Source organism: Solea solea, chromosome 11 (genome assembly GCF_958295425.1).
Source record: "Solea solea chromosome 11, fSolSol10.1, whole genome shotgun sequence".
NCBI classification, from domain to species: Eukaryota; Metazoa; Chordata; class Actinopteri; order Pleuronectiformes; family Soleidae; genus Solea; species Solea solea.
In genome coordinates, this window is record NC_081144.1 from 6760730 (window position 1) to 6785099 (window position 24370).

Sequence of the window (24370 nt, forward strand, 5' to 3'; positions counted from 1 at the left end):
CTTTGTTGTCATTATACAGTGTACAACGAGATTGGAGGGCCAATAATATATAATATAATATGGCCTATGATCTATAGTATAATATAATTTTGTGAATCAGTCACTAGTTTCTGCAATGGAGGACTGGAATAATTTGCTCCTTCCTACTATCTACCTATCCATCCATCCATCCATCGATTTATTTAGAGTGGATTGGGACAGTAAGACAACAGTAACTAAATAATTACTCCTTAAAGATTATATTTAAATGATTAACTTAACCCACCCAAAGATACAAATCGAATAACAATAAATACAGGATATTCATCTGTCGTTCATATGTACAATTGTCTGTAAAGAAAAACAACAACTGGAAACCCCAGGACGCGTGGACAATGTTCTCGGAACATGTTCTTTTAGTTAAAAAAATAATAAGAAAATAACCATAACCATAACCTTAACCAAAATACAACCAAACAGGAACGTTGTGTGGAGACCACGGTGCAACCACAGCAGAATGTTTCAGTGTTTGGTTCCCTCAACGTTTAGTGAATGTCAGACTCCTGCCTAACCCTGAGGGAATGTTCTCTAAACGTTAGTTTTTGGTGTGGATGTAATATCTATTTAGTTAACCTACCTTCATTTGTCTTTTTATATATTATTACATGACTCTGTTTTCGTGTATCAAGAACCAGTGGTTTCACTGGCACTTGCTTGCTTGCTTGCTATATTGAGTTACAAAAGTGCACATTCTTAATGTTTGTTTTATTATTTGTTTGTTGACACAGTCATGTTTTATGATTTGATCCTATTTTTCTTCCACCTTCTATTCCCCCACAAAGCAATATGCACTGACACCAAACAGCACATCATACAAACAAAGAGAATCCACCGTAGAGTCGCCCACCAACTGGTAAACAACGAGATAAACTTTGGATTAGACACATATCATTTTAGTGTACATGGCACACAAGTGTTTTCATGTTTTATGAGTATGTTGTACAACAGTAGTATATACTCTTGTCGACTTCTCTGACCTTATGTCATCATGCGTCAGTGTCCATGTGGGAGTTGGTGTTACCACTGTGGGGGAAAAAAAAGCAGCAAATACTTTTCTAAGAAATTGTGTCTGTATTAAAAACTATTACACTTTTAGTTTTACCATTATAACAGTCAGGCATTCCTCTTTTGATTAAATATAACATCCTGGTCTACTTATATGAAATGCATGGAGTACTTATAGATAGTATTTCAATCATACTGCAATTTTTAGTCACTTAAAATGATTGTACAGAGGGAAATAGGAATGTGTTTTGTTCAGGGGTTTACGTTAAAATCTCAGATTTCTCAAATTTCTCAATACAATACTAATTACTTAAATAAACCTATTTTTTTTAAATAGCTTCCATGTCATGTGAGCAAATTACTCCATTATTAACAAAGTGCTAAATTAAAAACATTGACCACAATAGACTAAAAGTTACCTGTGTGGGAAACAAGGAGCCTGACAGGAGTGTGGATGTTCAATCCACCCTTGGCAATGACACACCAGTACAAATCGTCATCACTGTCTTGGAGTCCAGTCATGGTTACAGTGAAGACTCCTGCCTCTTTATCGTCTGCAATGAAGCATCTGTCACTGGGTCGGTTCCTGGGTGTTTTCGCCACGATCTTACAGTAGACATACACTGGTCCTTTGCACCAGTACTTTGTGTTCTCTCTGAACTGTTGGTCATAATGACACTTGACCGTCACAGATCCTCCATGTGCTGCAGTTACCTCGTCTGGTGTGGACAGTCGATCTGAGGCCACTGTGTGTTTGTTTTGCCAGATGAGACCCAGAGCTACAGCATACAGATGAAAGAAAAGCCTCCACATGATGCCAGTCAATTAAAATATCTCCATTGTTTTAAAAATGACTATGAAACTATAAGCCAGTGAACATTCCTGTGATCTTCAGCGTGGGTAAAACCAGAAAATGTGGAAACAAAATGCAACATTTAGAGGCTTCCTCTTACTTCCCACTTATGGTTAGGTTGTGCAAGATGATGCATGGTGACGCAAGAGCAACAAGTATTTCTTGTGACTGTGTGAACATCTTTTTTGACATGGAAAATAATTTTTTTGTGTATCCTGTTCTACCGTGTGAACTACACTGAAGTGAGACCTGCCAGGGGAGTTTATTTACTTAAACAGCAGGTGGCACTAAAGACCAATATGTGAGAAGACATCATTTAATACATCTAAATTCATTTTTGCTTTCTCATATCATCAACCACATTGTGTCTAAGTCTAATCAGAATGATCAGAATTATCATAAAACATATTGAGATTCCAGTTTGCAGATGCCATATAAATTGCGTCACCTCCACTGCATCTGTAAGCTTCTTTGCTTTAATCGATTAATAATTATGTAAGTGATGCCACTATTATTATAATAATAAAATATGATGATTTCTGATTTCTTTTGTGGACTTTTATATAAAGGACATTATAAATGTTTTTCAAACATGTGTTATTTTCATTTTTGACTGAAATATTTTGCACAAAACTATCCAAATGACCAAAACTAGTCCTATACATGAAGATGTAGCAAAATCAGGGACAAATCAGGGCTCAGGCCTAATTAGTATAAATTATTTAATGGACTTTTGTTTCTTTGAACTTTTCGGTACAATTATTCACTTTGAGTTTAGTTCCTCTTGTGAGTTTGGGAGGAAAATAGACTGACGCTACAATGGCCTGACTCATGGGACTCTTGGGAAGTGGGATGTGGATCAAGGACAAAAAAATAAAAAAGGAGAAGAAGAAAATGAAAAATAAAAAAACAGAACTGGTGACACATAAAGAAACAAAGTATAAGACACAAGGAAGTCAATTGTGCAACACCCCAAAGCACAAGTCTGTTGTTGAGAGGAAGAAAAACAATGTTTTATCTGCTAAATCGCTTGAAACTGAATAAAATCAACTGTATGCCTCGATATGGAACTGATCTAAGGAAGAGGTGTTAGCATGTTTCTTGCTGATAAAAGCACATATAATTAGTAAGTAAGAGATTTGATTAACACTTAATGAATGAAAGTTAGTTAGTTGAGACAAAAAAAACACAAGCTCTCCTTTCTAGTGAATTTAAAGCGTTACAGATTACTTTTTTCTAACTGAACATAAAACATAATTTGCTAACTTTACTTTGAATAAACCTAATCAATTTAAGTGTGACCAGTTTAAGAAGGAATATTGGATAACATATCATTGGATTGATCAAAGTAATACATTTTTACTATGTATCCTCATTATAGATAGGTACATTATTGTAACATTAAAAACATCACAGTTTAGAATGATCCCAAACACACATCTGTGACAACGCAACTTGTTAATTTAGTTGCATTAAAAGCACGTAACAGGCCTAAATGCATGCTTTTGCCCTGGTTAAAATAGACTTTCATACACGGAGAAAGTGTGCTTGTAGAAGTCATCACATGCGACGACATAAGTGAGCCTGTTTGAAACGATCATTTTCATTTTCAATCATTTATATTAGGTAGTCATGGGCCAAGTGTTGTTTGTGACAGCCTGTAAGTCTGTGCTGATGTGCAATGATACATTTTCCACATTCATGGTCAAGAGATTTCCTCTGAGAATTGTTATTTCCCCAGATTCGTATGCTCAGTATTTTTGCATTAAATTTTAATGAGCAATTTTGAGCATTTGTTCTTACTTTCATTAAAAGTACTAAAAATATAACTATGTTCTTTTTTAATGTTGCAGCCCTGGCCCTGCTTGGTAAGCACTTCATAATTGTAGGGAATTGTGGTTATGAAATCACCCCCCTCCCCCATGCATCCTGTCATGCTACTTCACAAAGTGGGCATATTACAGACCTAACAAAGAGACCCAGGGATTTCAAAATAAAAGCCAGAGGTCAATGATGGATGAAAAACCTACAAATGAGTAATTTTAAATTATTTACTTCAAGAAAATCAAAGATATTGTCATGGCTTAAGTTAGAAAATAAAAAAATTATCTAAATAAAAGCAAGTAGAAAGTGTCTTTCTCCTCTTTATCTCGGTGAAGATGACAAAGTAATGTAAAGTATCATGGCATTTGCAATGTGTTTTATAAATACAGACATAAACATGAATGAAAACATGGAGCTAAATGTAAATATTTTTGGATACATCATATAAAAGAGTAGACTGGTTCATTAATTGGTGACAACACACCTGATCATCTGCACGTAGTGCTGATATTAAAAAGAGAAGCCGAATAAACGACCCACAAAACGAAAAAAATACACAAGATGATAAGATAAGATAAGATAAGTGATGCTGTTACACTACAGAAACTGTTTCTGAAGGAGGGAACTCAAAAAAAGAAATATTTACATTGAAAACCTGTATTTATTGCCCTGTTTATATCAAGTAAAACGTTTTCTTAAGTTGACGGTTGACTTGTATTTTGTTCCCCATGACTCTGTGAATGTTATTTTGACAAGTTATTTCTTTGAAATAAATATGTGAAATTCTTTGAAAACAAACTGCAATAACATGTTACTGTAGACTTGGCACCCTTGACACTGCTTCAAGTGTTTGAAGTTAACCAGAAAACTCAAACCTACAGGTCCTGTGTAATCGTAGATTGCCAAATGCATAATAGTTACAAGCAAAAGAATATTTTTAAAACCTAAAAGTACACAGAAATGTTTCATCTCTTTTGCCATGATGGGCTAAAACCTTTGTCTCTGTGATATAAACTGCAGTTTTCATAACCTATATGACGATGCTTCTTTTTTGTATGTGGATCAAACCATGTTTTGATCTCGCTTTTTAGTGCTGCCTACATCACCCCCTTCTGGCTGTATGCAGGTTGACTGGCTGGATGTAGACCATTGTTTCTCAACCCTGGTCATCAGGGAACACTGCCCTGCATGTTTTAGATACTGCCCTGCTCCAACACACTCGATTCAGCTCGTTATCAGGCTTCTGCAGAGCTTGATGACAAGCTGACCATTTGAATCAGGTGTGTTGGAGCAGGGCAACATCTAAAACATGCAGGGCAGTGTTCCCTGATGGCTGCTTCTGTCTAAGCAGGGAAATCACCCACAAATAAATGTTCTCAAAAAAACATATAAGACTCTTAATGCGTTTATCACTGATGGAATTAAATCTAATTAAGAAAAGTAATGAACTTGTGGTGTGCTTTAGCGTGTGTCCCTTGCCGGAATGAGCAGGACTTCTGGAGGTAGCTCTTGTAGAAGCTCTAGTGGCAGCAGCTTTTCTGGGGGGAACTCAGGCACTAGTGGCATGGACAGCACTGTGCTGCTGGTTTGGTCTTTGAGAGCTCTAGCTCGTGCAACTGGTCCTAAATGTGCAGTTATAGATTGTCTGGTCTGGTTTTGAATTTGTTATCAGTTCTCAAAGTACAAAGTCCGCCCTGAATCGTGTTGGATGTTTAACAATGTAAAACCTGACACTGTTATCCCGAATTGTTAACTTTGAAAAAGTAAAGAGAAGTTATATTTGTCTTGAACCTGTTCACATAATTATTATTTTTTTTTTTTGCGCTCAGCTACAACACTGTCAGTATTGTCTATTTATTTATCAAATCACGTTCACATCTCAGTATCTGAGAATTTAATGTCACATTATGTACAGTATGTTTTCCTTTACATATGACAAAAATATAGCAAAATACAACAGTATGAAAACAAATGGTTACAATTAAAATAGAGGTACACAAAGATGAGTCTTGATGAAAAACACTGACATAATCATTATTCTTGTGTTGTAAATTTAAACTCGTGTGATATAAAACGCAACAGAATTTGATTACAGGGGCACACCACTCACACCACTACTTCCAACAGAATAAAAGTGTATTGGTACATTGTAGCATAAGGTAAATCATTTGAACCATTATACTTCATCTTCTACAGTAGTCAGCACAGAACAAAACACAGCTGCTGTCCCTCTCAGCTATTCTCTTTCTCCTCTGTCTCTTCTGTCTTGGCAGAACCGTTTGACTGCGTTGCTGGTTCCTCCACCATGGCGGACTTTTTCGATGTTCCTGTTGGGTTGCAGGGTTTGGAATGAAGATTAAGTGGATGAAAGGACACTTACAGCAGGACTAGCAGCAGTGCTTCAGGGTGTTGGCTGATACTGTACCTGTGAGGTAGTTTCTGTGCATTCGATGGAAAAACAGGAGACCAATAAAAAGGATAAATCCAATGCAGGCTATTATCATTCCACACAGCGGGAAGCTGTAACTGCCTTTAGTTTGAATAATCTGGGAAAGAGACAGTCACATTAAGGCTCTGGACATGATTTTAAGACTCCACTGGGCTGGTTTCTATAATTAAAATCCTATTTCATATGTGGACTGTTTTTAGAACAAGTTATGAGTGATCAGACTTACTGAGCCAACCAGAACCTGCATAACCATCTCTCCCATCCCTGCACTTGTCACCAGGACTGAGGTTGCACATCCTGCAAAAAAAAAAAAAAGATGGCTTACTTCCTCTCCTTCATTCAGAGTCATTTCTGCATTGTTATTATTGTGCCCCGAAGATTTCACTATACCCTGATAGTCAAGGATGTCTTCAGTGTAAGCAAGCATACAGGGGAAGATGCTGCTGAGGAACAACCCACATAAACCGGTACCAACAAATAAAAAGATGTTGCTGGTGTAGAAAATAAGCAGCATCAACACAATAACAATGGCCCCTGCCTGTAAGAAAGAAGAGGACAAGTTAGTCTTTTTTGTGTGTGTGTGTGTGTCTCATCCATAATGTGATGATGCTGTAAATGTTTCACTGGCTTTACCAGGTTGAACATGAGCAGTCGGACAGGCTGGAAACGATATGATAAAGGAATGGACAACAGACGACCAGCGGTGATGGCCGCCCAAAAGATACTGGCCAGGTAACCTGCCGTCTTATGAGGCAGTGACAAAGGTGGTGTCACAGCATAGGTGTACACAAAGCCAGCGTACGTGCCCTGAAAAGACACAAGCAAGTCGCCTCAATGTGTGCTACACTCAGTGTTTAATTTAATGAATATTTTACATTATATTACATGTCATTTAGCAGACATGTCATTCAAAGCGCATTTTAACATTTGGGTACAAACAAGAGCTAGAAGTAAGTAAGAAGTAAGTAAGTGCAAAGGCATACATTGTGTGGGACATAATTTGTGACATTATTATTATTATTATTATTATTATTATTATTATTATTTATCCACCCTCACTCACCACAATGCCATCGGTCATGAAGAGCACCATCCCACCGAGGACATGAATCATAAAGAAGGATACTGGCAGGCCGCGCAGGTTATCATTCCGACAGCAGCTAAAGATATCCCCATGACCTGTGACCAAGTGAAAAGTCACCAATAACAGACTGTAAACATTAACATGGCATTTGTGGGATTTTTGTCTTATTTTCAATGCACATTTTCAGAAATTCAAAGAAGGCATGTATTCCTTATTTTGAAATATCTCTTCTTTTTTTTTTTACCTCCTGCTTCATGTTCCTTCTGATCCACGTCTGTGGCCTCTGCCCCCTGCTGGTTCTCCATTGCTAGTTCATCTTTATCTAGAAGGCGAGGAGTGCCACTGGGACAGCATGGGATGAGCTGTTCCCGATACATGAGGAACAGAACTGCGATGGGCACGGGCAGCTGATGAAGCACAAATAATATTCTGTTTGAACACTTTTGTCATTGCCTCTGAAAACAACAGACTTATACTTTTTAAATCCATGTAGACTCAGTGTCATACATTAATAAGTGCCATGATCCAGAAAGCATAGTGCACAATGGACTCCTCCTCCACTCCCTCATGATGCAGGTGGCTCTGATTTATGTTGTGCTCTGCAATCGGACTGTTTCTCAGCATGTTCCTGAAGTGATGCATGACCTCCGTCTCGTTCCCTGTGTGATTCCCACACCCAGTCTCTGAGAGGAAAGGATCTGCAATCAGCGGACTCACCAGAGCTCCAAACCCAATGAAAAAATGAAGCGCCTGCATATTGTAGACAAAGACAAAGGCCAGAGACATTTAGCTTGTAAAAAGCCAAAAAAAAAAAAAGTTTATTTATATATACTGCTGGCACTGGAGTGTTTTTCACCTGTAAAAAAACAGCGGAGTCCCTCTGATAGATGGTGACCAGTTGGATGTTGGCAATGGTGTCAATAATACCCATCGCGAAACCAGACACAGCCATGGCGATAGCCAGCAGGAGAACATTATTGCACAGAGGGATGATGGCAAATATTACAGATATGACGAGAGCAGAGACAAATAAGGCAGCAAGAGCGCTGAACAACCTTTAAAGAAAAGTAAAATAGTATTATTATTATTGCTCCAGAAAGCTACAGGGATAAGTGTTCAGTTGTGATTTCGTCATACTTACGTCCTTTTGAAAATGCCAGCAATAGAGCTGCCAATCAACAGGCAGAACTGCTGGGCAAAGAATACCCACGTAATCTGACTCAGTGTTGAGTTTGTTTGACATTGCAAGTCCAAAATTGTTGGTCCAAGGAAAGCAATGCAGAGTCCAAAGCTGAAGAAAACACTCCAGTAGGTCAGCGTGTGATGGGCATTCCTTTTGAACAGAGTCACAATCCGCTCATCCAGAAACATCTTGGCCACAATTAAGACAGTAGTCGGCACAGATTTTCTTTTTCTGCTAAAAAAAAACAGTCTCACAATGTCGCAGCAGCTCAGTGGGAAAGGTTATGGATGTTTGCTGCAGTATGGTGGTTATAAGGATCTCTTTTAAAGCTTTTAGCTCACTCCTCTTTGCATTGCCTAACTAAAAAAGGATGTCCTCTTGAGTTAATGGGTGAAGTGGAGAATCTTCCAACAATAATATGTCTTTAAGAATTGTGTCAATAATTGGCAACGAAAAGAACCAAAAAAAAAAACCCACGGTGTTGCGTCCATTTCTGTGTGAGGGCACTTTCAAACCTATCAATGTATCATTCAGGAAACGATGACACACAACTGTCTCATGGACAGGTTGTCTTCGTTCACATACGAGGACAACCCTATGGCACTCATTTACAAGAGAAGCCTGTACACTACAATCTGCATCAGTGTTTCCCAAACTTTGAACATGGGGACACACTTTTTAAAGATGGCAAACTACCGTGACCCAAATCACAATATAAATCAAATGTGTGCTTAATATAGCAACTAATACCTATAATATCTATAGCACCTAATATTATTTTGAAACGGTAAACAATTCTGCAAATTATTAAAAAAAATAAAAATAAAGAATCCCTCGCGACCCATCTGTGCGTCCTGCCCCAGTCTTTTGGAACCACAAATTTACACAATGTAGTGTTTAATGTAAATTAAAAGTATAAATTATTAAATTCTATGGCCAATGTATAAAATATACTCACAACCTCTTGTGGTTTATTGTTTCTTGGCCAAGCAAGAAATCTTAAGTTACAATTCTTTGTATAGAGTTTCTCTGTGCAGCTCACAGTATGTGCTTTGTCCAGTATTGTGTCCACAAAGTTCTTGATTATTCTGTCCTCTCAGCCACTCTGGTAAAGAGGCTCTATTGATTGCAGGGTCTGGTCCACTCTGACAAACAACGAGTAAATCATCCCATGACACAATATTGCATTTTAAAATTCAAGGTCTCACAGGCTAAAGCCTAGCTTGTAGTTTCTCTTTTTTCTCTTTAGTTTAATATTTGGGAGTAAGAGATAGTAGCCTAACTGTAATTGCCTTTAATTTGGTGACTTGGCCATCCGATTTAAATGACTTAAGTTTAAACGTTGCAGAGGATGGGTTTCTTTACCGACAATTCGTCAGGCAGTATCCAATTGCAATCTGATCACAGAGAACACATTTTAATTCCAGGTGTAAAGGAGGCCTATGAGGTTGACACCTGAGAGAACTGTTCCATCATGAAACTGAATTGTCATGACATTTGGTACAAATATAATGCTCTCCCACAGGATTGTATTCATTTGGGTTATCCTCTGAATTTCCAATAAACATTTTCCAGTAGTTTAGTTTAAAATCATGAGCTAAAACCAGCACAAACCTCACAAAGTCTTCAATTGTGATGTAAAATACAGATGTATAGTGATGTATTGTTCAACTAAACAGTGTGATTTGAATCAATTTGATAAAAGGCTTAAAGTATATACTGTATAAGTGTTAGTAAATATGTCTATTCTATGCTGAATCGAGGTGAATAACTTTACCCTTTGTGGCATGAATAAAAGAGAAAGAACTTAATACATAACCCCCTTAATGATTGCATATGGGAGGCAAAGCTTTACTGGTTGTGGCCAAATATGGGCTTCCGTCATAGTTGCAAAACTAAAACAGAGGCTTACTCATTTAGGCGTGAATAAAGTAATCCTGAACTCATAGTTTTGTGAAACACCAGTCATTTTATTATGTCACATATGTTGATATAAAGCTTTTGTATGTTTGACAAATTCAATTGTTTTTAATGTAAAATGTCATGTGGTCAGTTTGACCTACTTTATGTTGTTGACTTCTCTTGTACGACTGATTTCTGCTCTGACAGGAGCTGGTGAATTCTTCATTGAAATAGATCAATATGCACAACAGTTGCAATCAGTTTTCTACGACTGCACTACTTTTACATGGTGTTATGTGTCGGACTTGCGCTGCCTACAAACTTCGTTGTGTAACTGATTTGCCAACATCGTGCATGCTAGAGATGCAGCTCAGGTAAACACGGAGAAATATACATGTTTATACAATAGCCATTTATTAACACCCACTTCCTCTTGTGGAGATAAAACAACACAAGGTGACTTCTCCAGGTAATTGTCAACTAATGCCATCGTGGAGGTGATGTTAAAAATCAACACTGACTTCTCGTCACCGAAGTAGGACATCTGGATTTTGAATGAACGTATTTGTACATGTCTGCTCAGGAAGACGTCCTGTATGACACTGTGACACTCCTTAAATGTTGTGCTTTGCCCTCTGTCTTGTTGAGAAATCCACAGTCTGTGAATATGCAAATACTCTTTTACACAACTGCTCAGCAGTTACATTGTAACCACATGAATGTAGTAGTGCAGAGACATTTAAAGGGTCTCTTGCACTTTACCTCTACCAAGGCCACTCAGTTTAACCCTCACATATTTTAAAAGGTTAAGTGGTTTTGTTTTAAGATCCTGAATCCATATCAGGACCGCCATCACAGTCCTTTCATTTCTTCCTCAGCCTAAGACCAGTATATTGAAATGGCGGCCCATGTGGCCCAAAAACAACCTCTGATGGCCCTTTTCCACTATGGTCCCAGCTCGCCTCGCCGTGGCATGGCACGGCACGATTTAGGTTGGTTTTCCACTACAAAAATAGTACCTACTCAACGTGGGTGGAGTCATCACTGCACGGCTACATGACACTGCCGTGACTTTGTTTTACACGCAACACACACACAAACGAGTGACTATTGACATGTAAAGCAGTTTTTCAGTGTAACAGAATAATTAGTATGAGTTCATTAAAACTATTTGTCCAGTACTTCCTCCATGACCGGAGCACAGACTCTGACACAGGGTTTGTGATGCCGCTCGCCAGCCACGATCAGCAGAGCTGTCGCTAAGTACACCACACTCCTCTGTTTAAATATTGAGATTTTAGACAGTTCGGAATTGTTCGGCTCGATTCTTGTGTCAAACGTCTCTTCCTGTGACAGCACTCCGACCAATCAGTGGCCGGCAGTCTGACGAGGTCACGCAGTGCCTACTCAGCTCGCTTGGAACCTTGCCAGAGCAGGTACTAAAGAAGTACCTGGTACCAGGTACTATTGCGATGACTATTGAGGTGTATGTGAAGGATGGCTATGTTCAAACTATTTTTATGGCTAGTGCTATTATTATTTATAAATGCACTATTTGATGTAGCTTACATTGCATTTTAAATTTCGCGGTTTGAAAAATCAGCCACAACTGAGTTTGTAATTGAATAGTCCTGACCTATGACCTACATCCCCAGAACACTGAATCAAAATCCATCTTTTAATTTTTGACTTGTGCTGCTCACAAACACACAGACGAACAACGAAAAACAACTAAAACATAACCTACCAACAACAATAGTTATAAGGACATTTATGTGTGATGTGTTATTTGTTTTAGTTGAGGTACTGGTGGGTTGTGTGTGTGTGTGTGTGTGTGTGTGTGTTGGTTAGTTCAAGCAGATATTTGTCTTTCCAGAGTTAATAGTGTAATATAATAATACTTTGTTAATGGACATAGCATACATCATATTGGTAAAACTGTTAAATCCCAACACTGTTTCTAACAAAACATTTTCTCATGCACATCAGGTTAAAAATGTAGGATCAACAAAACAGGGTTAGAAAGCATTAAAATAAAGACTGACAAGAGAAATGTTTTAATATGTTGGTCAAGTGTTTATGAATCTTAAAAGGAAGCTGAATATTTTTTTTATTATTAAAATTATTATTATTGTGATCCAAATTAGTTTTAGTGGACACAAAGCCTCTTTTCTTCCCAGCAGTTCACGCTTAATCTATTAATATGTTTCTGGAGTTGTGAATCCTTGTAATGCATCCATGTTTGTGGCATACACATTTGAATGGGCACAAAGGCTTTTTCTCTGCAGCTGTCCAAGCTTCAATATTCCATGAATACAATTTTAAGTTCAGTGAAGCATTGATTCTTAACTGGACTTCAAAGACGAAGTCCCACCTAGGATTCAAAAAAGCACAGCAGCTGCTCACATGTGGAACCGTGTGAAGAAAAATTTCCACTTTACACTCGAGAGAAATGGACCAATGTGTTCTGTTGAGCGCTATTAGAATAAATAACGGCAGTACTCCAGTGCTGTGACTGATGGCCGTTACTGGCCTTTATTACTGTTTGACATATTTAACATTGGTCCACAAACATTGCCTTTAAATTTCGGTTTGAAATCTGTACTTATTTCTTCTGTTGATGTCATGAAGCTGAAATGGTTTCCTCGCAGTTGAGTTAAGTAGACATACTACGAATAATATTACTCAAGTGAAGCTTAAGTTCTACAGCTGATGATGACTTTTATTACTCTCGTCTCTGAACAATAAACTAAACATATTTGACGTTGTCGAGGATAGGACAAACGAGTTAAATACTGGGAAATTAAAACATTTTCTTCTCCACAGTCTGAACAGCAGCATATCGTCATATCATATTATAACATTTGTGTACTATTGTATTGTTTGTCCTTAAATTCCTGTCTGTCATTTATGTCCCCAGCTCCTTTTTTAAGATGTTTTGTGTAGGAAAAGTGATTTATTTATTATTTTATTGTTATACTCGTGCTTTGCTTCATGTCTTTTTATCCTATAACTATTTTTTTGCTTTTGCTTATATGCACAAAAAAAGAATAGTAGCACACATTCTTTGTGTGTGAAAAACGTCATTGTGGTAAACAGGAATCTGATTCTGATGTTGGAGAAGTTCGTCACTGTGACAAATGGCCTTGTTACTAATTATTTGGTTTGTAGCTCTAGTGTATATATAGTAAGCCACCTGCCTAAAAACAACAATAGAACATCTTTAATGTCCCCTTCAGTTTTTAGTCTCCGCTACTGTTAAAGAATAGGAACAAAAATCATTAGATCGTTCTTTTTTGTTCTTGAGTGAAGTCTGCTGAACTCCAAATAGAGAAAAATCATATCTTATCAAACTTTACATTTATTTTTTTATTTTTGTACGTTTTATCATAGACACTTGAAGTGTATTTTCATCAAAAATGCAGATCACAGCATGAGCCTTTTCCAACTGTCATAATCTACTGTCTGAGCCCACTTTGTCCAAGCAATCTAATTTGTATGCTTAGACGGGGAGGTTAACACTGCAGCACAGCCTCTCCTTCCCTTGATTTTGCTAAGATTCACTGTAATCTATTGAGAACGCCTCACTCGGGAGGAGTAAAAAAAGCGGCACATTATGAATGATGTTTTCTTCAAATGAGTGAAGTGGAGTAATGGCAGCGTACACTGAGCCACTGCAGGAACAGAAACCGAGCTTTGTGCCCAGTTTAATGGAGGGAAATGCTTTGTCAGTATATGATTACAGATAATAACAATAATGATAATGATAATAATGTGAGTTCTGTCATAGAGAGTATGACCCCAGTAGATTGAATGAGAGGAAAGTAACAAATATCTGTAGTGAGAGCTGAAACAGCTTTGTTCCACAGAGTCAGAGAAGGGAACGTGCATGCAGCTTTCTGATAATATATGTTTGTACACGAGTTTGAACACAGAAAACACAATGGTGATTTATTCCTTTCTATCATACGATGTCTCTTGCATTTTCCTTCCTCTCCTTCATGCTGCTCACTAACACCCCCCCCCCCCCAGCCCCGTCTCTCCCGACACAGTTGAGCCGAGCAATGATGCGTGTCTCAGCGCAACCTGGTGAATAGTAATGAACCAAGCCTGTGTGTGTGTGTGTGTGTCTATTTGAGGGAAAGCAAGGGGAAGACAGAGAGAGGGTGGGGAAGAGGGTGTGAGGGTGGGGAGTAGTAGACTGTGAGTGAAAACACAGGGCTTCTCTTGCAGCACTGATGCAGCACAATCAACGGGACGAGAGATGCGGCTGCGTTAATCCTTGAGATTATTTGTCGTTGCTCTTTGTCACGCAGCTCGTTTGCCATTCTGACCACAGCGCAGTGACGTGACGTCACTCATCAACCCCTCGTCTTTTCTCTGAGTGTGATGATTGTGCTTAATGATACAGAACCTCTCTCACACACAGGGTGAGGAGAGGAGGGTAGAGGAAATAGATTTGAGGGGGGGGGGGGGGGGAGCTGTAAGTGAATGTGACTCAGAGAGGGGCAACAGCACCTGCTGTCTTCATCCCACATTCACCAGGCAAAACAGCATTCTGTCTCAGCGAGTGACGGACCATTAGGGGGACAAAGACGGGGGAGAGAGAGAGAGAGGCCCGACGAGAAACTGAGACACTATGAAGACACAAGAATCCCCACATCACTACTCAGTCAAAGCCGCTGTTCTTTGAGAATCTTAACTGTCACCACACACGTGAATAATGTGCCCTGTGACACAAACACAAAATGTACACGCTTGGGAAAACACGGGCGCAAAAGCAGATGAAATGAAAATAAATAATTAAGTGGGGGGGGTTTCGTGTACAGCCTCGGGATAGGTGACTGGAATATTCAGCAACTGGCTGCAAAGATCAACTGGAGTGCCAGGGCTGAAAGGAAGGGAACGAACACAATAGGCAGACCCCCTACCTCAGCCCCTCTTTTATCCGTCTCCATCCAGGAGCCACTGGCACTCTGCCAACTTGGAATCTTAAGAACTCATTCAAAGAAACGCCAAAGAAAGGGACTTATTTAAAATCAGGGCCCATTCTTTCACAGTCTCTTGTCTTTTTTCCCCCCTTACATTTCCCACGTGAAGAGGGATTTCTAGTTGCTGTTTTCTCTGACATTGCATCTGAGGAGAGGAGAGAGAGAGAGAGAGGAGAGAGAGAGGAGAGAGAGGGGTGGGGGGAGTTCTTGAATTGCCATTCATGTAACATTTCGTCAGATTTGTGGTTTGAGAGTATTGTGAGCAAGTGATCTCCCTCCTGAGTCCCCTTTCTCCCTCTCACTCTGTGCTAGTTTTCTTTCTGCTTTTACTCCCTCTGTCTCCCCAGTCTACAGCCCCTGCTCACATAGTAACTCCTCCCCCCCTGCTACCTATTGTCTCTCCATACAGTATTAGGCTATGAGGGGATGCCATACTCGTTCCAGGGAGGAAGGCAAGACAGGCACGCGAAGGAGGTAAGAGTCAGATTTATGCCATAAGAATGCTTCCGGTCCTAAACGCATATGTCACTGTTACTCTCAGAGGTGTGGAGTGAGCTGCTCAGAATAGACGTTTGCCTTTTATAAAGACTGACACAGGATGAGAAAGCAACTTCAGTGATGCTCTGAAGCTCTCGTGTGTTGTGCGCAGTGCTTCAGCGGGTTTTAAGCTTGTCTGGTCTTTCCAGTGGAAGGTGCTTAGAAGGTGTGCGTTTAGTTTGTGTGAAGCGAAAACCTTCAAAGGATCAGAAGTCAGCAATTGTTTCCCCTCTTACATGCCTTTATGTTGCACGGCTGCTTTCTGGATGTCAAATTGTGTTTAGTTTCTATGAAAAAACAACAACAGCACACAGCTCACACTCTTCTGTCAGAAGATAGGGTGAATTAAAAGAAAACATGGACAAAATATAAAACCATGAAAAACATCTGGCCGCCGGTGATTGCCTGAAATGGTTCCCAGCAGAGAGGGACCATGAACGATGTTTGGGGATTAAAGCTTATCCTCCCTGTGGCTGAGATTCACCTTCTTGTCTGGACAGAGTCTGACATGGGGGGCTTGACTAATTTATGCTGAGACATGCATGAGCACAGGCTCACTGGCAGTGGTCTTTTTCTTTTTCTTCAAACCTGGAAAAGGCTAATTGAGTTAACACTTTGCCTTGATTCGTATTTAATATTCTCTCTGCCGAATGCCAATGTGAATATCCCGCAAAAGCAACGGAATATTGATCGAACAGTTTTTCTTTTACTTTGGCTGCCAGAGTCTCTGAGTCACCACTTATATCATCACCATGTTTTAATCTCTGTAGATTAAAGTTAGGATGTCTTGAAATCTAAAGGAATGGACATGTTTGTACTCCCTTGGATTGCTTGAAACAGGTGCATACCAAAGATGGGTGGAAGTGGTTTTCTCCCGACTGGACAGTTGCAGCCACAGGAAGCTTTGTGTGCTTGTTCAGTGCAAAAAAAAAAAAAGAGGAGAGGCTGTCTCAATGGGGCTTTTGTTGTTGGGGTTGGAGATGGCAAAGGCACAAGAAACACTGACTGACAAATACCTGGCCCCTCTTTGCCTCAAATACCTCAGCTTTGCACTTGATACAATGTCAACAAATGCCCCCTCTGTCCTCTGTAGTAGCCCATTTCCTCTGTCCATGAGTTTTTACTTTTTTACCCCCCCCCTCATGTTTTGATAAACGCTACTCTTTTCTGAGCAGACATCTGGGCGAGTACATTTTGGCCTGCATAGCTCAGAGTGCTGAGTCCCTACACTGATGGATGAAAATGGTCCAAAGCACCTCCAACACTCATGGCCGCTTAGAGCCATGGTAAACTGTTCGGTTTGAGTTTAACATTTGGACAAAGGTCAGAATAAATTCCAGTTACGGCTGATTTATATTACTTTTTTAACTCACTGGCATAATCGCTTTGATGTAAGAAGACAGCAAAGGATGACTGCGTAAAGGAAGTTTATGTTGGCAAAAATAAAAAAAAGGTTTGGCTGTTAAGTCTTCGTGGTTGAATTAAAATGCTGAGGTAACACTCTCTCTCCTCTGTGCTTGAAGAAGTCAAGCCGGGGGGCTTTGCTACAGAATATAGAACGAGTTTACGTAATCTGTTTTGAACTCAGAATCCTTTTGATTAACATTGTACCTTTTCCCCGCAGATGCGAATTCAAAACTGCATTTTTAATCAAAGAGCACTGTACAGACCTACTAGGGGATTGAAAAGCTTGCAGAAAGTAGCTGATAGATTCAAGCATCAATATAGGGGTCAATCTATTATAGATTGTATGGCGGGAAATGCAAATTCTACTGTCTGAAAACTCACAAGACAGTTTCACTCTGCTCCCCTGGGCCTCACATCAATACTTGCAGTTTATTTGGTTAATTATTCATGCAGATTTGAGTTTTACTGTCGACAACACGCCCCTGCCTTTTCCCTTGTTTGTTTGTTTTCTAAACCCTCGGCTCCATAAGCGTGATTTCTGCAGAAACCACATGTGAGTTACTGGTATTTAGTCATTGTCCTTGGAAACAAACCACAACTGTGTCTTATGGCTTTCTATTCCTATGTGAGTTCTTTCTAACATGTCACGTAGGGTTCAAAGCCATTGGATGCACAGTGGGCTGTCAGCAGAGGGACTGTGTTAGACGTTTGATTTTCTCTTTCTTCACTGTGATATTTACCTCCAAAAGTACTGGGAATTTTGTTCATCAGTATTATCTGCAGCCCAGAGTTCTGAAAATACATTTTTTAAGTTTCCTTTGAAGCATGCTCTCTTTATTTTGAGCCATCATTTTTATTTTCTTACAGCACTTGTTCAGAGTATTTTGCATGTAAGTTTAACTTCACGTTTCCTTGCATCGCACACGTGTGACACATACACACATATTATAAACGGCTGCTAAAATGAGTCATTTTCATAAAAACTATTACAATGCACATGGGTCAGTTATTAATACAGTTGCTTTCCTGCTGCTTTCACAACATTACAACTTTCCTGTACAGCTTAACGCTTTCATTTCTCCCGGGGCATTTACAGCTGTGTGCATTCATTGTGGGATATTCTAAACCACATGTTAATTTTAAGGCAAAGCTTATGATTCATTTAAGGCTTCAAGGATTCAAAAATGATGGCCTGTTTTTCCAGTTGCCTTCACCTGGCCTGGCAACATTTCAGTGGTTACATTTTATGAGAAGTGCAATTGTTTTAATTATAATCATTATTATTATTACCCTGAGGCTTCTTAATTTCTGCCTGTGAAGACTATTTCACATCCAGGACTTTCCCTCCAAGTCGACACGCAGAGCCGAGCAAAGATTGTGTGCTGACCTGTGGCACGACCAAACTGCAATCACAATTGACATTTCCTGATTAAAATTCTTTCCCTCTTTGTTCGTCCACCGTCTCCACTGAATGGATTTTTCAAGCATTCAGCTGAGTCTGCACCCAACTTTTGTCTCCAAATAATTTTGGTTCCCTCACAGCTAAACTGCATTCTCGCCATTTAGAGAGGATTGTATTTTGTTTACACATATTTACACGTATGCATGTTCATATACATGTGATATTGTTTTAACTGCTTCTTTTGACATTTTGAGGTCATGAGGGTGATTCTATCAGGAGCGCAATCCTGGTCCAATCGGGACCAAACCTGCTAGGGTTGATGATAGTCCGGCCCCGAAGACGTCTATATAAAAATATTTAATTTCAAAACAGCGCCCCCTGGTGACAGAAGACAATATGATGTTTGGTATTTGAACACACTTCTCCTAGAACTTTCGGGCAATCACCTTCAAACTTGGCGAGGTCACTGGACAAGTTGTCGAGCTTAAGTTGCTAAAGGTTTTTTTAAATGTCGCATGGCGTACAAATAAGGGGGTGCCGAAGTTGGCGATAATTCAGATTTTTCTGAATTCCAACAGACAACAAAACTCTTATAACTTTGCAATGGAAGGTCTGATCCCAACCAAACTTCCTATGATTGATGATGGGTAGTGGCTGAAGACAACTATGTTGCTGAAAACGATACATTTTTACAACAACGCCTCCTAGTGGTGGCAGAAAATACAAAAATAAATCTGAAATAAACTTGCTAGGATTGATGATAGTCCAGCCCTGAAGACGTCTATATGAAAATATTCAATTTCAAAAACAGCGCCCCCCGGTGACAGAATTACATTTATATTTTTTCATGCTGCTCTAACAGGGATCATTGTATCCAACTAAAACTTGGTATGTGAGACCCTGAATTAACTGCTGAATATTTTCCTGCAATAATGTGTGGAGCGTTATCTGGCTGCGATTCGTCACATCACCTACCTGAGGCTGAGACAGTCAGAAATATTAGCATTGCATGTGTGGCTGCTCATATTGCTGCTGGTGTTAATGGTACTGCAACACTGTTCAAATAACTATTTGAATAGCACTTTTCAAAACCACTCTACAAAGTGCTTTCCATAGTAGAAAAATAAAACCTTTAAGCATAAAATGGTAAAGACAGAATTAAAAGATAAAATGAAAAGCCAGATGAAATAAAATAGTAAAAATATATCTGTAGTTAAAAGAAGGCATTTTTAAGCAAATTAGTCTAATGTTCAATGGCATATTTTTATGCATTAGCCATATTTAGTGTTAGTGGCTAGAAGTAAGGAAGTTGTGAGATGGGGGCAAGTAGCAGCATCCCCATCCACTGTAACATTCCCTGCTTTAGAGTCCAATTTATTATATTTCCTTTAAAACCTTGTACAAATCCATATAGGGTTTGACTTTTCTGGTTAAGATCAACCGTACACTTGTAGCAGTGTCAAAAAGGTGCCAAGTCTACAGTAACAGATCAGTGCAATTCATTTTAAAAGAATTCCACAACTTTAAGTTCAAAGCACTAACACTAAATAACACTCATCACAGAATCACTGAAAAAATACAAGTCAACCATAAAGTTAAGAACAAAAGTTTTACTTGATATAAAGAAGGCAATAAATACAAGTTTTCAATGTCTAACATTAAAGGCTGAAAGTAGCAGTGTCTGTATTTTAGTGTGGTGATGCATCACATGTACAGTGTTTTGTCATGTGTGGTTGTGGGTCAGCGGGGACGGGGGGGGGGTTAAAGTCCATTTAAAAAAAATTAAGAAAATCTTGGTGACCATGTCCTGTTGGGCAGAGTGACATCGCAGCCATTGAGGCATGTGTGCAGTTTGGCAAGGTCCGACATCTAACAAAAAATAAAATAAATAAGAGTCAGCACACTTTAGTATTAAGTAAATATGGATTAAACATATTGAGTACCATCTGAAAGAACGTACCTGAAGACATCCCGTGGAAAAGAGGCAGAAAAGGTTGGTTCATCTTGGGCGAAGTCCTCGTCGTAAAAGGGTCGGTTCATCTTGGGCTAGGTCATCACTGCAGCCATCCAGGACGGGACTTCGCCAGGTTGTGGTGTCTAACATTGAGTCCTCTGATCCAGGAATGTGCTGCAGCCTTCATCTCTTAAACACAAGGAAGAATTTGATAAGATAAAAAAAAAAAAAGAAGTAAACAAATGACAAATCTTCAGGTAGCTCACCTGGCAGGTGACAGGTCCTCACATCCAGTCAGAGCTCACCGATGGATGCCCTCCCTAACCTATACCTGCCTTTCCTGTCCTACACTGACAGTTACAAGCAATCTTTGCCAGCCAATTGGGATGATGCTAACCCCGATGTCTTGGTTGGCTACGTGAAAAACTGTAAATCTCCCAGTTGCCCAGACAAACGTTCCTTCTGATTCTGTAGCCTCGTTACAAAAAGGTCCTCTGCGGAAACCCTCATTTTGCTAAGCATGAAATCTATTCCACTTTCCTGTCCTCAGATCTCATTTTCTCTACCTGCATCCTTTCAACAGCCATTGCTGTTGTAACATCTGCAAGAGGCAACAGTTTCACAATTCAGAGCTTCCTGTGTGTTTAGTAAGACGTGGCACCAGAGTATTAACAAAGCAGACCCCTGAAAATGCTTGACCCCAATTTAAACAAATGCTTCACCATCTATAGTACAAGTGATGTGATTTACACTACAAACCTGTCCATTCCAATCCTTTGTTTCGGAGGAAGATAAACGCATATCTTGACAGGCCGAGTCACAAAGTCAGATGGATCCTTGTCTGATTTTGGAAACTGCACAGCCATGGTATGCCACTCAGTCAGGATCCGTGGCCGGATTTCCTCACACACAGAGAAGAAGGGGAAGGACGAAATGCCTTACCATGTTCCGAGTCGACTCAATTTACCTTGTTCTCTGTTGTGTGAAGAAGACCCAGCTCGTAAAATCTTGACTGATTTAAAAATTGAGCAATTAAATAACTCAAATATCGATGCTGTTGGGTCATGCAGAGAGCTTGCGATCTTTTGCATGGTTTCCCAAACATTTAGAGGTCAGGTTACTGACCCCAAGAATGTCAAATTCAATGATTTTTCTGTCCTAAACTGATGAACCATTTGGGTAAATTAGATCAAGCATTTAAAAGGTGTTTACATTGTAAGCAGTCTAATGACACTTCTTACCCAACACATGAAGACGCAGTGAATCAGGATATGGCTACCTTTAGCAGATGCAACAGCAGCAGTGGGTGGTGGAAGGCTGCAGGGAAAAAAAATGTAACATGGAGACAAGTTGGAGGAATCATTTAATGCATAGCTCAACAAGACTTAAAGCAGAGAGAAACTTTAGGGCAAGTCTACAAAAATCAGAGGAGGAACTTCGCCAACACATCTAAGAGATAGCAGTTTCTCATGTAACCAACCAAGACATTGGGATTAAGCATCTTCCCAATGACTCTACAAGCTGCCTAAATTGTGAAATTTGAAAGAAAGTCATGGGTAACAACGGACTACAGACACTTGTTCGCTGAAATAGCTAGTGTATGGTGAGGTGTTAACCCTATGCTCTATCAAAAATCCAACTTTGGGCAAGCCATAATGTCCTACCATTTTAACCAGCCACCAGCTTTGCAAATAAGAGGCAAAAGACCACTTGTGTTTACATGTTTACATGATCACTGTTAACCACAAAGCTCCAGACACCAAGTCAATCCAAGAAACAAACCAAATAATGAAAAATAAATTAAAAAGCTGCAGCTGCTCACTCCTGCTACAAGAGGGTACCTGCACAACAGTCTTTAACATGAAGCCAAATTCTGTCTGATTTCAGCCCACAGAATAAAGGTTTTATTTCAAGTAGTCGTATCGAAAGATAAAAAGTTCAAACATTTGGCGCCACTTTCACTTAAATAATCCGAGTTGTCTCTCAGCCAGGTTTGAGTCCTCCTAAAGAAAATAAACGCGCTCTAATCCTGCAACCTACAATCTCATTTATGAAAGAAACTCTGCAGGATAGCCCTGCATCCCTAAGGCGAGTAACGCATAGTTTTGCAGGGGAAGATAAAACTCCCCTGCTGGGAGGCCTCCCAACATGACGCGCAAAAAGACTATGAACACAAAAAGGTTCAACTCCTTTAGAGGGAAAAAAACTTGGCAGAGTGAGACAAGTCAGCATTAATATTGAATGCGATTTCAGTTAGTGACTACAAAGGCTGATGGCAGTGCGTAAAGTGTAAGACTTTAATGGATATCAAAGTGTGCCAACAAATGCCAGATTTAAAGTATATCATAACATTATCCATGGGCTGAATAACACCTACAATCTAATGTGACAACACTTCCATATAAATCAAAAGTTTAGCTTCATAATCAAATCAGGAACCAGTTATCTTATCAAAGCAATTACCAGTTGAGAAGGAAGACCTGGTCTAGCTCATCATAATCAATTACATTTTTACAGCACTTTGAAATAATTTTAAACAAGCTACAGTAAACTTTGATGCATTTACTACATGACTCATCAGCTTCCATGTTTGTCAACAGTCCAAGTTGCAACTATGATAACTGAGATTCAAGACCAAAATTACATTTTTAAATTAAAGCCACTTCAAAATAAGGTAGTAGGATTTCCTGCAGAAATCAGACACCTCAAGACTAATCAACTTTAAAATCTTCCATTTAACTTTAGACTAAAAAAGTGACTAAATCCGACACAGGACAGACAGACGGATACCAGACACAGGACAGACAGAGACCAGACACACTGACAGAGACCAGACATACAAGACAGACTGACAGAGACCAGACGTACAAGACAGACTGACAGAGACCAGACATACAAGACAGACAGCAAGAGAGACAGAGACACACAGAAGACAGAGACACCAGACAGACAGATAAAGGACAGACAGGCGGACAAGACACAGACCAGACACAAGACAGGCGGAGACCAGACACACGAGACAGACAGAGACCAGACAGACCAAACAGCGACAGAGAGACAGTGACACATGCCATGACGGCAGTCTTGGCATGCGTCAGTGTGTAAATAAAGGCCTTTGCACTCAGTAACGCAAAACAAAAAAATTTGATTATTGTAATGCCATTGTGTCAGTCATTGTAAATTTTTAGATGCAAATTAACTTAATAAATAGAGTGGACACGATTTACCCACAAAGATCATGTGGCAAAGGCCTTTAATACTTACCTTAAAGGTAAAAATGTTACCTGTTTTTGAAAGAATTTGAATTTGCTTGTTGTCTAAGTGGTGTGCATCTTGCCAGTCTTGCAGCATACATTTTGTTCACCTTTCTGGTGCAATAAAGTCAATTGGAGTGTTAGTCTTGGTCCAAAGGTCAGATAAAGGTCAGATAAACGTCAGTCCAGTCATCACACGCACACACACACACACTCAACCAGGAAAACTTAGTAGGAAAAAGAGATCAGAAATTATAGACTGGCATAAACACCAAGTACAGTCATGACACAGTGGCCATGAAGAATCAAGATTGAGGTCAGAGCAGGTATAGTAATGGCACAGCGGCCAAGCAAGAAAGAAAAACTGCACATACCATTTTAAATTTTACCTCAACTAAAACGCAATCTAATTAGGGTGGACATGCAGTGATGTCGGTGCTCCTCTTGACTGATGCTAGAAAAAAAGCACAGGTTAGTTCACTTACT

The 24370-nt window shown here is 39.4% G+C and overlaps 2 protein-coding genes and 1 long non-coding RNA gene across 3 annotated transcripts; all 3 read right to left on the reverse strand.

Annotated features, from left to right (window-relative positions):
* Positions 1–725: 725 nt before the first annotated feature.
* LOC131468449 (CMRF35-like molecule 1) lies at positions 726–1954 on the reverse strand. The gene is made up of 3 exons (XM_058642717.1): positions 1464–1954; positions 1017–1062; positions 726–889 (listed from the first exon to the last, which is right to left on the reverse strand). The coding sequence occupies exons 1-3, from the start codon at positions 1855–1857 to the stop codon at positions 775–777; spliced, it is 555 nt and encodes a 184-aa protein (XP_058498700.1). The 5' UTR covers positions 1858–1954; the 3' UTR covers positions 726–774.
* A 3597-nt stretch (positions 1955–5551) lies between these two features.
* Positions 5552–8741, reverse strand: LOC131468692 (major facilitator superfamily domain-containing protein 4B-like). Its single transcript, XM_058643210.1, has 10 exons — positions 8396–8741; positions 8111–8309; positions 7762–8004; positions 7499–7661; positions 7234–7349; positions 6804–6977; positions 6561–6708; positions 6397–6467; positions 6147–6267; positions 5552–6048 (listed from the first exon to the last, which is right to left on the reverse strand). Exons 1-10 carry the CDS (start codon positions 8623–8625, stop codon positions 5954–5956), a joined length of 1560 nt encoding a protein of 519 aa, XP_058499193.1. The 5' UTR covers positions 8626–8741; the 3' UTR covers positions 5552–5953.
* An 11627-nt stretch (positions 8742–20368) lies between these two features.
* On the reverse strand, positions 20369–21216 carry LOC131468034 (uncharacterized). Its single transcript, XR_009241665.1, has 3 exons — positions 20897–21216; positions 20637–20819; positions 20369–20545 (listed from the first exon to the last, which is right to left on the reverse strand). It is a non-coding gene; the product is annotated as an uncharacterized LOC131468034 (long non-coding RNA).
* Between the last annotated feature and the right edge of the window lie 3154 nt (positions 21217–24370).

What these genes read in the sequence shown, in the direction of transcription:
- LOC131468692 (XM_058643210.1), bottom strand. Translation starts at nt 8,625, where the DNA reads ATGTTTCTGGATGAGCGGATTGTGACTCTGTTCAAAAGGAATGCCCAT. An exon ending in GGATCATGGCACTTATTAAT is followed by an intron (nt 7,662 to 7,761) that starts GTATGACACTGA and finishes GTGCTTCATCAG; the next exon opens with CTGCCCGTGCCCATCGCAGT. An exon ending in AGACATCCTTGACTATCAGG is followed by an intron (nt 6,468 to 6,560) that starts GTATAGTGAAAT and finishes TTTTTTTTGCAG; the next exon opens with GATGTGCAACCTCAGTCCTG.
- LOC131468449 (XM_058642717.1), bottom strand. Translation starts at nt 1,857, where the DNA reads ATGTGGAGGCTTTTCTTTCATCTGTATGCTGTAGCTCTGGGTCTCATC. An exon ending in GCTCCTTGTTTCCCACACAG is followed by an intron (nt 1,063 to 1,463) that starts GTAACTTTTAGT and finishes TTTCCCCCACAG; the next exon opens with TGGTAACACCAACTCCCACA. An exon ending in CTGACGCATGATGACATAAG is followed by an intron (nt 890 to 1,016) that starts GTCAGAGAAGTC and finishes GTTGTTTACCAG; the next exon opens with TTGGTGGGCGACTCTACGGT.